Source organism: Dendropsophus ebraccatus, chromosome 3 (genome assembly GCF_027789765.1).
Source record: "Dendropsophus ebraccatus isolate aDenEbr1 chromosome 3, aDenEbr1.pat, whole genome shotgun sequence".
In the NCBI taxonomy this organism is placed as follows: domain Eukaryota; kingdom Metazoa; phylum Chordata; class Amphibia; order Anura; family Hylidae; genus Dendropsophus; species Dendropsophus ebraccatus.
The window spans coordinates 148,927,992-148,942,438 of NC_091456.1; the positions used below are offsets into that span (position 1 = coordinate 148,927,992).

Below are 14,447 nucleotides of genomic sequence, written 5' to 3' on the forward strand. Positions count from 1 at the left end.
TAGAGTAACTATATGATTATTGCTTTTTTAGAGGGTCCCAACACTGTGCTGTCTGTCTTGCAAAGTTTCCCCAATGAGTCCTCTTCCACTTGGTGTTTCTTCTCTCATGAGAATGGACAATACGCTGTTCTACTGAAGACATATTCTGCAACAAACTCTACTTGCACAGTCTATGAATGGCGTGGAGTATATGTAGCCATCCAGGTAAGTATTTCTTATAGCATATACTCATTTAGGAGTCCATTATATTTATGATAAGTTAATCCATAACTCATCACCGACACAGTTGTCTGCCTTCTCTGTTCATACAGGACATTGTCATTGAAAATCCTGTGCGTTGTGTCGCATTTACTACAAATGATTCCCAGGTTGTTGTCATTACAAGTGGAGTTGGTAATCTGCCTCCAAACAACCAGGTGTATACATTCACACGTAAAGATGGATTATTACTGGTAAATATGCTTATTATCCTGTCGGGATATGACAGCTAGCATGCACTGTTATTGAGCATAGCATCTGTTTTAACAGTTAGACTAGCAGGAAAAAGGAAAGCGTTATTTACATTATATTTAATATTCAGAACATATATTATACTGATATTATCATATGGGTATGGTATATTCTGTACACTACATAGTGTAGTCAAAGATCTGTTATATCAGGGATAGGGAACCTATGGCTTTCCAGCCGTTGCAAAACTACAACTCCTATCATGCCTGGACAGCTGAAGGTTGCTGGTTTTTAATGTCCAGTGTACACACCAGTTGGCATTACAGTCCATGAAGCTGTTGCTATACCAGTTCTCCTCCCTTCTCTGCTGTCAGGAATCTGCATTCAATAAACTGGTCTTTAAGCAATGAAACTGGTCAGCTGTGCCCCATAAAGGAGATTGTGCCATGGACATGGTTGGCTGTCCTATCCAGCAAAATTATTATCATTTCTGGTGCAAAACCTTTATATGGTCTTAGGGGTAAAATGTTCAAGCAAGGAACTATACTTGAATATGTTGCATAACATAATGATAGCTAAAAACAAGACTGGGTCAGTGTTTTTAGCTATTAGGTCTTATTGGTCTTATTCACACCGTAAAGCATGGACAGCACGGACGGGGAAGCCCTGTAGCGGAGTCTTTCTTTGCACAGCATAATGTGTCAATATGATGCTGGAGCAAGGAAAGTGTTTCAATATTCGCAGCACTGTATTGAGACAATGTTAGTCTACCGTTAACAAGTAATACCTGCCTCATATGCTTCCAAACATAGAGACAGACTCTTCCAGTGCCAGGAACAACCAGTCTAAAACATTTCTCTTTGGGAAGTCAGGAAGATTATTTGACCATTGGAAGCAATTCAAGCAATTTTCAGGTTGGTTTGTTTTCTATTGATTTGTGTGTTCTCAAACCTGAACATGGTATGCAAAATCTTTTGTAGAAATAGTATGTCTCTCTCTCTCTCTAATCAAAAGGGTCTCCAAACTGCGGCCCTGCAGCTGTTGCAATACTACATTTCCCATCATGCCTGGACAGCCAAATCCAAAGCTTTAGCTGTCTGGGCATGATGGGAATTGTGGTTTTGCAACAGTTGGAGGGCTGCAGTTTGGAGACCCTTGCTCTAATTTATTATGTATCTACATGTTATGATCAAACATATCTTTCTGTCTGAGTTTCTGGACTTTTGGGCATATCTTTCCATCTGAGTTTTTGGACTTTTGTACTATATTCCAAAACCATGAGTGTTTTATGGCTGCCACTGCCTCCACTTTTTTTGGAAAGGGTTCCCAGACAATTTTGCAGTTTGTATGTGGAAATTAGTGTCCAGTTAACCAACAAAATTTGTGTGAAGTCAGCCATTGATATTGGACCAAAGTCTGGCTTGGAAAAAGCATTTCAGTGTGTTTCAAAGGTATATGATGGGTTTGAAGTGAAGGATTTGTTCAGGCCTCTTGGTTTGGCAAGTCTGGTATGGTATGGACAAACCCATGTCCCTATGGACCTTAAAATTATATGTAGATTCATTTTCAAGGTATTTTTTAAAACATGCAGATCAAAACCATCAAAAATATAGGGCTTAATATGTAAACAGTTGTTTTAGGTGACTTTGTTTTACAATAATGTAATTTTTGTCTTTTTTCATCTAGGTGTTTAAGTGGAAAAATGGTTTATTCTTACCACACCAAACTCTCCCCATCCATGGTGTTTCAGGGATAACAGTATTTACGCGCGGGGGAGCTGTCTATATGGTGCTGTCCCTTAGAGGTTACAACCAGAATTCCTCGATGTTCTTATGGTCCAATAATCAGTTTGGAAATCCACAAGATGTGCCAGTCTCTGGAACTATGGGTGTGGAGTCCCTTGCTTTTGGTGGAGACATCTATATTGTATTTATACAAGGTGCGAAGGTGATAAATGTCATTTTTCCTATGTGGCCTTCTAGCAGTGTGGTTATGCTAAAGGTTCTTTTACATGGGACAGTTCCAAGAAATGCTCATTTGGCCGATAATCGTCCCTTGTAAATGTGTCATTCGCCGGGGAGCGGTTAAACGTCCACTTGGTGGCTGATTGCAATCTTTGTGTGGAGGTACAATTTACCTTTATCAGTCGCACATCTCCCTGTGTAAACAGGAGATATATGGCCTATAACAATAAATGCTACGGTAATTGTTTGTGCGGCCCGGCCATGCATTTAATCGTGCTTTGTAAAGGCACTGCAAAGAAGAGTAGATCTTACTGAAGTATGCAGCAAATCCCTTTCCAATTTCTACTAACGGATGGATCAAAGTCTTTATAAAAGCTATGATCTTGTACCCCATTTTAAAAATCTTTCAAAATCTTATAATCCTTGCCTTATTGTTGCATTTTAGACCTTAAAGGGTTATTCCACTCAAACATAACTCTTCATATGCTGTTGCCCATGGTGAGATTAGTAATTCATTCCATATTTGTTATTATCTATTCAGTCTTCTTTCCCTAGTTCTCAGCTGCTGCTTTCTGCTAAAGACACAAAAAACTGTGTGTAAGGTTTTCGTGCCATCTCCCCCTACTCCCCCATCCCTTCTGAGAAGGCTCATGTAAACAAGTCACTATCTGCAACTTTGTATTGCCAGGGGGATTAGTTACGGTGAGGTTATCAGCAACTTGACCTCAGAAATAACACTCCCAGCATTAAAAAGAAACTGCAGATACAGTCTGACAGAGACTTATTTACATTAGCTGTCACGGAAGGGCGGGGGGAAGAGGGAGAGACAGAGAGAAAAGCTTACATACAGTTTTTTTGTGTCTTCAGCACACAGCAGCAGATCAGAACTGGGGGAAGGAGACTGAATATATAATAAGTATGGAAAGAATTGTTAGTTTCATCATGGGCAGCAACGTATGAAAAGTTATGTTTGAGCAGAATACCCCTTTAAACAAAATTACTGAAATCTTTAGAGCCATAAAAATAGTTCAGTGTTGTATTTCCTACCATCGTATTATCAAGTACTAGATGACAGGAATTAAATAAATCAGTTTGCATTTATAACTTTCTGACAAGTACTGATCTGATGAACAATACTTCATGTACTAAAATTGCTTCAAAAAAATTGTCAGATAAAATTAAGACCTTTCAGTTTCTCATTCTATTTTATTTTTTCTTGCAGAAACAGATTTTATTCAGATTTTCTTGTTGGAATCAGGACAGAAACCAGTGAAAACATTACAAGTTATTCCATTTAAAGCAGCTCGCATGATTCATACATTTATGCCTTCATCTGGGCTTGGTAAGTTTTAATTTAATGTATGGTGCATTTATGTGACATGGTTTATAAGAGAAACTTATAAAGCTCAAGTCATTGTAAGTCGAGTCTTGAGAAGAATAGGAAGTTTTAGCAAAAGACTTGGGTTCCACAGAGACTTTTGGACATGCAACACTTAAAAAATTATGGGTATTCAGCGCTGTCACATCTGTCCAGTGTTTGTCAAGCAATAATCAGAAGAATTGCAATGACAATATTACCATGACTGTCATATGAATTAAAGCTGTTCAACCCTTGGATTTAAGATTGGTTTTAAAGCAGAAGTCCGGCAAAACTTTTTAGTAAAGTATTGTGTTACCCCCCCAAAAGTTATACAAATCACCAATATACACTTATTTTGGGAAATGCACATAAAGTGCTTTTTTTTTCCTGCACTTACTACTGCATTACGGCTTCACTTCTTGGATAAAATGGTGATGTCACGAACCGACTCCCAGAGCTGTGCGGGCTGTGGATGCTGAAGAGGATGATGGCAGGGACACTGAGGGATACAGGGCACTGGAGGGACACTGAGCATCCCCCTGCCATCAACCTCTGCAGCAGCCACAGCCCGCACAGCTCTGGGAGTAGGGTCGTGACATCACCATTTTATCCAGGAAGTGAAGCCTTGATGTAGTAGGAAGTGCAGGGGAAAGCACTTTATGAGCATTTCCAGTAATAAGTGTATAAAGGTGATTTGTATAACTTTTGGGGGGCAATACAATACTTAATTTTTTTTTTTTTTTTTGCCAAACTTCTCCTTTAAATTGCTGGTAACAGTAAAAGCAATAAGTTTTAAAATGGGGCAGATTTTTTATCTTGCCAGAAGGCATGGTAAACCTGATACAATCTGCTGGTTCAGGCATACAGTACTTTGGATATGAAATATAGGGGGGATTGGCTATTATATGGGGCACTATAGGGGAACTGGCTACTAAATTATTCACTACAGGGGGGACTGGCCACTATATGAGGCACTATAGGGGGGACTGGCCACTATATGGGGCACTATGGGGGACTGGCCACTATATGGGGCACTATGGGGTACTGGCTACTATATGGGGGACTGGCCACTATATGGTGCACTATGGGGGACTGGCTACTATATATTTCACTATGGGGGACTGGCTACTATATATGGCACTATGGGGGACTGGCCACTATATGGGGGACTGGTCACTATATGGGGGACTGGCCACTATATGGGGGACTGGCCACTATATGGTGCACTATGGGGGACTGGCTACTGTATGGGGCTCTATGGGGGACTGACCACTATATGGGGGACTGGCCACTGTATGGGGCACTATAGGGGACTGGCTACTATATGGTGCACTATGGGGGACTGGCTACTATATATGGCACTATGGGGGACTGGACACTATATGGGGCACTATGGGGGACTGGCTACTATATGGTGCACTATGGGGGACTGGCTACTATATGGTGCACTATGGGGGACTGGCTACTATATATGGCACTATGGGGGATTGGCCACTATATGGGGGACTGGCCACTATATGGGGCACTATGGGGGACTAGCCACTATATGAGGCACTGTGGAGAGACTGGCTACTATATGAGGCACTATAGGGAAGACTGGCTACTATATGAGGCACTATAGGGGGGACTGGCTACTATATGAGGCACTATGGGGGAGGACTGGCTACTATACAGTATATGGCACTATGGAGGGAGGCACTATAGGGGGGACAGGCTACTGAATGAGGCACTATGGGGGGATTGGCTACTATATGGGGCACTATGAGGGGGGACTGGCTATTATATGAGGCCCTATGGGGGACTGTCTACTATATATGGCACTATGGAGGGAGGGACTATAGGAGGGGCTGGTTACTATATGAGGCACTATGGGGGGATTAGATACTATAACGGGCACTATTGGGGGAATAGATACTATACCAGGGACTATGGGGGGATTGGCTACTATATAAGGCATTATAGGGGGGACTGGCTTAAATATTAGGCACTATGGGGGGGGGAGATAGGCTACTATATTCGGGTTGCCAATGATGTTTTTGTACTCAGTAGAACATTATTTGGGGTGCCCTATGCTGTAATACACACACTGCCCCTTCTTAGCAACCCGAATCTTGATAAAAGCCCCCCTTCCTTCCCCAGGGCTGAAAACTTAGTGTGCTTTGGTGGGGCGGGGCGGGGGGGGGGGGCGCTTTTATCAAGATTCGCCCTGTTGCCGAAAAGACCTAGAAACTGCCCTGGTATGGATCTATACAATACCAGTCTTGGTTCATGTCATGGGTATCCTATAAACTCCATTACAGGACATCTCATGCTCATATTTCATTATCTAAACTGTATTGAGAAAGGACACTGTGGACTCATAGACAGTTATCTGTAGGATAAAGATAATTTAAGAGATATACATATTGTCAGACAATACTGTTTATTGTTGTCTGCCATTAGAAGTGAAAAAGATGGATTCTTGATCCTTTTGTTTCTGAGGGAGATAAGCCACTGCCAAGCACCCCTATTCCTCTCTTCAAATTGATATAAACATTCATGCTTGCTGGAGATTGTGATGATGACTTGGGAGAAATAGTTCATGTATTGTATCTTAAAAAAATTTTTTTTCTGGGATTAAATGATTACTAGCCTACCTGTAGAATAAGCTGATTGGCAGGGTACCGACGCCCAGTATGGCCACAATCAACTGCTCAGCACCCCCCCCCCCCCTTTGTTTGGCTGTCTGGCACCCCTCACATTGAAGTGAATAAAAGCAGAGCTGCAGTTACTCAACAACTACTATGCAATAAACAATGCTGGGCTTTTGGCCAAATGCAATGGGTATTGTTGGATGCCAAACAGCTGGGAATGGTGGTGGGGATGCCAGGTTTTAGTGCCCCACTGATCAGTGATTGATGGCCTATCCTGTAGACCACAGCTAAAGCTTTGGATTTGGCTGTCCAGGCATGGTGGAAAATGTATTGCAACAGCTGGAGGGCCGCAGTTTTGAGACCTATGCTGTAGACCATCAATCATATATAAATATTACACAAAAAGCTTCACTCTGGCCCCGGACAGCATGGAAAGGTTGAATCTAGTAGGTGAAAGAATATATTTGTTCACATTATCTTTCTTCTTTTAAAGCTCACCTTTTAATTGCCGGTGGGAATGTATCTGAAATGTATCGCTGGGACTCTGACCGAGCGCAGTTTTCTTCATTACTGTTGGCTCCACCTTCCAAACAACTGATCTCCAACACAGTCATCTCCTTAAATGTCTCCAAAACCATCATAGCCTTAGCTGGAGATTACAACACGCAGATCTTTGAGCTATCCTCAGTGTCCAATCAGTCTGATTTCATTCCAAGGTAAATGTAAGCTGCCTAATGGTCACCTTTGAAGGGAATCTGTCAGTTCTATATCATGCCCATAGCTCTAGTGTCATGGAGGCTGTATGTCTTCAAGCTGCAGTAATGTAGAGATAGCATGGATAATATATTCACTGCACTCCTCCACCCTACAGTTTGTCACTTTCCGTAATACATATACTATCAGTATCAGTATGACAGGCAGGAACCCCTAACCAGATTCTTTTATCGCTTGTTACTCTGGAGTCCATTGTGTCTTGCTCATGTTGTATTAATCTTGTGCTGTGTCTACCTTTCTGCTAGTTCAGGTGAGTTGAAGTTTGAGCCTGGCCAAAGTGAAGCCGTATTCGCAGTTAATATCCTTGATGATTCCATCCCAGAGGAGGATGAGACTTTCAGAATTAGGTTGAAGAACCCAAAAGGAGGAGCAGAGATTGGAGTTCATTCCTCTGTCACCATAATCATTCCAACCAATGACTATGCCCATGGAGTTATTGCCTTTGCCCAGGTGATGATGTGATTTTATGTACTTCTAGTTACTATGAAGCTTTATGTATACAGCCAGGTATTTACTATCTATGGATCTATGTGTTATGTTTTAGAATTCCTTAATGAAGCAAGCGGAGGAAATGGAGCAGGACAATCTCATCAGCTTTAGCATTGAGCGTCTCTATGGAACCTATGGCCGAGTTATGGTGGAATGGTTCGCCAATGGCAGTGTAGCTGATATATTTCCTGCATCAGGAGTGGTATGCATCTATTGCAAAATTATCCAACTGTAGGTATGCAAGAGCTAAAGGGGAAACTTATTCAAGTGGTCTGTGATTGGTGGAAGGTGTTTCGCTTCCTGGTGTCCAGCAGATTTACCATAATGTCCTTGGATGGTTCATTTTCCCCAGAGGATACCCACGTTTAGTTGGCGGAACTGAACTGCATTGGTACAAACAGCATTGTAACTAATCGAATGCTAGATAAGAAGGATCTTTATTATTGGAGCATGAAATAATATAATTTTTATTTTTCTATTTTTAATTCTTCATATTATAAGTGCCAGTTAAACAGCTTTGCTTTTGTCTCCCTTCCACTCTCCTTTGTAGGTTACCTTCTCAGAAGGCCAGGCCCTAACCACAATCACCATTACAGTTGTTGCGGACAATATAGCTGAGCTCGCGGAGACTGTCATGGTTGTCCTCACAAAAGTCACCACTATGAATATTCAGGATCCCCATAGAGGAGCTATACTGGATCCCCAGAGATCTACAGCTATGCTGACCATCCTGCCCAATGACTCTCCGTATGGTGTGGTTGGCTGGCATATCCATTCATATTCTGTTAAAGTGGAGGAACCTGTAGGTGGGTATTTAGTACAGCAAACAGGAAAAGAGACTAAAAATACTCATCAAATATTTTTGTCATCTGTCTCATAACTTTTTCATGCAATTATTGTAAATCACTTATTTATAGCCTGATATGTTGTTCCTAGTTGCACGTTTTGTACAAATCCAGTAAATCCAATAGCTGAAAATTTGTTCACATGTGAAGGTCGGGTCTTTGAAGCAGTCTGGATTTTCTTCACAGTGAAAATAAAAAGCTAAATCTGGCTGTAATTATTAGTGTAAATAATACAATGTGCGAACAGATGTAAAAAAAAGGCCGTATTTTGCTAAATCAGTTGGTAAGCATGCTCATTATTTGGACGGTTGCAGTCTATTACGAACGTTATTCTATATGGTGTGTGCACTGCCGGCCAATTTCCCATTGACTTCAATAGAGTGCATTATTAGACTATGTTCTCACAACATCTTTTTTCTGCTGTTTTACGGCTGACTTTTTGGACGTCCACCCTTTTGGTTCCAAAATACTGGCATATTATGCAAATATACTTGAACAATACACCTGTATTTTGGTGCCAAATTTACAGGCGTCAACAAAACCATCAGAATATTTTGCCACAATTAATGCTGTAATATCTTTTCAATGTACAGGGAACCCAATGATCATAACCCTGCAAATTACGAGGGAACAAGGCTTTGCTGGCGACATTGCTATTTACCTTCAGTCTACACCAAACGTCTCTCTGCCGCTGCTAAACAGAGCCACGGAGTATGAAGATTATTCATTGAAAGAGAAAGTCATCATTATAAGAGAAAACAGAGATTTTGGTCAAGTCAATATCACTATCCTGCCTGTAAGTACCTGCAGAACATATGATATATATCCGTTCCTACTCGATGGGTATAAAACAGTATATTACATGAACAATGTCTGACTTATTTACAGGCCATTCAGAGGAAGTGAATTTCCTGCATGCTTGTCATTTCTATAGGGAAAGAATCTTTAGGTGATAGTAATCTATGTGATTCTTGAATATATCAAGTGGAATCTACTCTATAAGATCAATATCAGCCAGGCAATACAGTTTACAATACTGCAATGGAATTTTTCCATTACATGTTATTGGAAACTGACACAATGCAGTTAAAAACCACAATGCAACTGCAACATTACCTGATCATGTGTCTTTTCTTTGCAATTCTTGTTTCAGGATGATATTCCAGAGTTAAATGAAGGTTTTCTAATAAACATCACTGATGTCCAGTTTGTGAACTCTTCCACTTCAAGTGGAGCACCTCTTGTCAAGAGGCCGGGGGTAGAAATCTGTGAAGTGACGATCCTGGAGAATGATGAGCCCAGGGGCATATTTCAGTTCAATGTTACTAAGGTGGGTATTTTTTGGCTTTAGTTTTGCTCTCCATGTCTATATCTAATTATACTATGTATCAAAGTTTAAGCATCGATTTCTAGATGCCAGAATACTGACATAAAACATTGGGGGAGATTATTGGCATACATGTAGGAGAGAATTCATTATTCCCCGCACCAGCACAAAGTTTCAAAATTGAGCACATCTTTTTGCATTTTTTTTTTTTTTTTTGCACGGGAAAAAAAAAAAATGTGCAGACTCCTACTTTACTCAAAACTATTTACACAAAAATAGCTTGCACAAAAAGTTTTGTCACTCTGTACTGGTGCAGAAAATGATAAATTTCCCCCTTAAATTATAGACTTTCATAAAAGGTGGAAATTTCTGCTTCAGAATCCACATGGAATCTGTGTCTAAAAACCATCCAGTTTTTAACACAGATAAGTGGCATGGTACCTTTTTTAGGTCCTAAGAAATCCACAGCATGGTTTAAAAAAAATGTAATGGATTCTGTGGATTTTAGCTGAACATCACTATGACAGTGGATCAGGTGGATTGATAAATCTGGTGCATTCTTAGTTTAGGCAACCCTGTTGTTTCCCTATTTATGTTCCAATACTCGCAACCGAGTGGGACTTAAGGGGTTATCTATCAGGGTGGTGTGGTGCTCTCCCCATCATGGAGGCACCCCGTGGCAACAGGCTAGAGATATCTGGCTATCCCGTGTTTTGAGACTCGCAACCGAGACTCCACAGACTCTTGTTTTGCATATGTACATTTTTGAGGGCATCAGTGGAGACTCTTGATTGAGTACTTCATTGGAATTTTTTCGCTGTTCTCCTTGAGTTCAGTGATTACTGTGTTTTGTTGCATTCTTAGTTTAGTCTGTGTTAGTCTAGATCAGCTATAAGTTTAGGATTACTTTACTCTGAAACTGTTCACCAAATTACTAACACTTTCAGTCACACCTCTTTTGGCTAAGCCACACCTCTTTTCACTAACCCATTTTACTGAACGACACATATTTTCCTTTTGCTTTGGCACGTGTATGATAAAGGTGTCATGACTGCCATGCACCACAATTCTGGCACAGAAGATAAAGTTCTGGAGCAGCAGCCATAGTACCTGTGCCAATGTGTACTGCTCCTGTGTTACAAACTTTACTATAAGCAGACATACATTATACCTCCCTAATGGCAAAGCATTGGGACAGTCCTTCTTACATCACAGTATAACCTTGTATGAAGTGCAAATCACTACAGCAAGCCCTGTGGATATGCTGAGTCAGCAAGGCTTGATGGGAGATTTCATCGCTGTATTATTGAACAGAGCTGCATTCACAATCCACATTGGTATTCTGGACAGTACAAAATAATCAATGGAATGTTTTTGTTTTTTTTTTTGCCACCAGGCATTGTCAAGTACACTGTATACTGTATTATCCCTAGACATTAGAAAACACATCATTTATTCACCCATGATCATCCAGGCTTCTGCTGTATATGCTATAAAATTCATAAAGTATTGCTTTCAATGAGACGTGCTAGGGTTTGCAGGTTTGTTTTAATCCATCATCCAATCTTGTAACACATGTAGTCTTATATAAGATCACTAGGTGGCAGCACACTATCAGTACATGCTTGGAGCACATTGAGTGCTTCAGCTGACTGTCAGGCTTTCATCTAATACAGTATGCAGACACTTTAACATTTTGCTTTATAGCAAATGATTTTGATTATAGTTTATATTAAATGTACTATGTAATTGCTTGAAATAGAATTTTCTTTATATGTCAAAAACAGCTCTGCCTTTTTTTTTATTTTACTTTTCTGTGACAGATGTGTATAATAATCTTTAAAAAAAATAGGATTCGCTCCCAAAATTAACATTAGATAATCAGAAGTAAATACAGCAGTGAGATTGGTACTTACTATTACTACTTTATTGCATTTTTTTTTGTTTTGTTCTGTTTGGTGGCCTTTTTTGCAGTAAGGATTACCATTAGGTTACCGATAGGTCCTTGAGAACATTTTGCTTAAACCAGTACATCTGAAAGTAGAAGTGATGTACAGAGGAGGCTCAATAATAGTAATTTGTAGCATGGGGCTTGACTCTCTCCACTCTCACAATGGGTTACTTTTTAGGGCCTGTTTGTTTTATTGGCTCTGCTCTGAGAGTGCACAAGTGGTTTATAGATATTCAGAGAAAGTCAATAGAAACTTAGGTACACAGCGGCGTTATTTAGACAAGTTTACTGAGCGCTTTCTTTACTTTCAGTGGTATGACAATCTTAGCAGTCAAAATGATAAAAAGAGGCCTTAAAGTTTCAATGAAGAAAATAAAGAATTATAATAATACTCAAGCCTTTAATTAAGATTCAGGATCCTGTTCTCTTCACATGGGCCTCTTTTCCTTCTGTGTTGCTTCCCACCAGACCACACCCCATGAAAGCTCCCCTCATTTCTGTTATTAGTCCCTGACTGTAAGGGCACTGACTGCAATTGGAGTCTATTACCATTGGGCCCCAGTAAGACCTGCTTCCAGTGCCTCCCGCAACATTTGGGAGATAGAAGTATCTGGATCCCACCTTACCACCCCCTCCACTGCCTACTATTTACAGACCTGGCCCAACTGGATCTTCTTATACAAACTCAAAAGTTAGGACACAATCCCAAAAATCAAAAGCTCCCTGAGACCATCCGGCTCCCTGAGATTTTAACTTCCTGACCCTTTTGCTCTTTGAAAGATGAACCTGTGCCAGAGGTGTCTGGCCACAGTTTACCTCTCCCCCTCCACAGAGAACATATAAATGATAGGCTGTGCCAAACATTCAGGTATATAGGGAGATCAAGAGAGACAGCTCTCAGCTGATTAAATGTATGGCCAACAGCTATTGAATGTTTTTCGCTACCTTAAAGGCGTACTCTGGATGGAAAAAAAAAGAAATTAACTAGTATCAGAAAATTATACAGATTTGTAATTTTTATTCAAAAGCTTTAAGTCTTCCAGTTCTTATCAGCTGCTGTATGTCCTGCAGGAAGTGGTGTATTATTTTCAGTCTAACACAGTGCTCTCTGCTGCCACCTCTGTCCGTGACAGGAACTGACCAGAGCAGGAAAGGTTTTCTATAGAAATCTGCACTTGCTCTGGACAGTTCCTGACATGGACAAAGGTGACAGCAGAGAGCACTGTGTCAGACGGGAAAGAAAGCTCAACTTTCTGCAGGACAAACAGCAGCTGATAGGTACTGGAATTATGCAGTTTACAACTAAGTAGTTTACAACTATGTTTAAGTTTAACTTGCTGAGTCAGTTTATTAGCCTTTAGGGCAACTCCTTTTTCCTGTAGCTCTTAGCTGTCCACCAGGACTCCCCCTAAATACTTCAAACATGACCCAGTTACAGCTAGGTTACCAATACCTGGCTAGCTTTTTCCCATAGCCCAAGCAGATTCCCTAGGGCTGCCTATTTGCAGGCTTCAGTTGTGTCTTACTCAGAACACTGCAAGCAACCCACATCCACAGCTATTCCCTATATACAGTATTTCTAGGAGCAGTCACCACCCAGTATCTACAGTATGCAGCACTAATTCTTCCCTCAGCACAGGTCTCATCTTCTACATCAACATTGTGTCACAAGTCAGTGCTCCAATGTAGAAGCCCGGGTCTACTCTGCACTTCTCTTCTACATCTCTTCCCCTCTCAAGGCTGTCTCTTCACACTCCCTGTCTGGTTATCACCTAGCTGGGACCCTCTCGTTCAACGTTGTTGTGTGGAGCCTCAGTGCCAACACAAAAGCTTATTGGCCAATTTAAAGTGATATTGTCACCCCACCTTACTCTCGCTTCATTCCATAGGTGGATAGTGTCACCACCTAGGCAGAGCACCACAGCAGTTGGGCCCCATCTATTGGCTGGTGAGAAGGCCCAAATGTCTTGAAGCCCCACCTAGGTGACACTGTCCACCAATGAAATGAAGTGATTTAGGGCAGAAGGGAAGTTTTACAGAGGTATATATCAAATATGCAGCATCTAAGCCTTTGGATGGTGTGAAGGACCGCACATATGGTATGGGGGGGGGGCATTTGTCAAGAAACAGCCATTTGAAGTGGCAACTATTCACATAAGGAGTTTAGTCTTGCAAAAGAAAGTTCTACCTTCACCCCTTCACAAATTACTGAAAACTATTGCAAAATCTACTCAAGATGAACCCAAAAGATTTTTTCTGGGCAATTCCTTTTCTAAATAAATATCTCAGGATTACTTTATTTTTAAATGTGAAATCCAAGTAGTAAAATCTAAGTAATGGCCGAAATGGCTGAAAATTCACAAAAAAAGTAATCAAAGCTACAGCTGGATGATGAAAGGTTCTTATAATGTTTTCTACAACTTCTTAAAGACCCTAATCTATTATCTGGTGAGCCGCACACACTCGCTGTATTTGGTCTAAATATATATATATATATATATATATATATATATATATATATATAGAGGAGGAGCGTAATTCATACTACCCAACGAGCGACTAAGGTTCCTATTAGATAAAGCAATTTTTAACGATTAATGGTAACGAGTTTATCATTAACCTGAAATCGTTCACCATATTACACAGAGCGATAG

General features: G+C 40.6%; 1 protein-coding gene across 8 annotated transcripts in view; it reads left to right on the top strand.

Annotated features, from left to right (window-relative positions):
- Positions 1–14,447, top strand: part of ADGRV1 (adhesion G protein-coupled receptor V1) — a 354,135-nt gene that overhangs the window by 164,776 nt on the left and 174,912 nt on the right. For 7 of the 8 annotated variants that reach the window (XM_069962903.1, XM_069962904.1, XM_069962907.1 and 4 more), the window contains 11 exons: positions 32–204; positions 312–452; positions 1,263–1,364; positions 2,137–2,389; positions 3,637–3,756; positions 6,901–7,123; positions 7,427–7,631; positions 7,726–7,872; positions 8,221–8,476; positions 9,109–9,311; positions 9,669–9,845. In XM_069962903.1, the coding sequence (XP_069819004.1) occupies positions 32–204; positions 312–452; positions 1,263–1,364; positions 2,137–2,389; positions 3,637–3,756; positions 6,901–7,123; positions 7,427–7,631; positions 7,726–7,872; positions 8,221–8,476; positions 9,109–9,311; positions 9,669–9,845 (2,000 nt within the window). The remainder of the gene's footprint in view (positions 1–31; positions 205–311; positions 453–1,262; positions 1,365–2,136; positions 2,390–3,636; positions 3,757–6,900; positions 7,124–7,426; positions 7,632–7,725; positions 7,873–8,220; positions 8,477–9,108; positions 9,312–9,668; positions 9,846–14,447) is intronic. The other variant, XM_069962909.1, reaches the window with a different exon arrangement.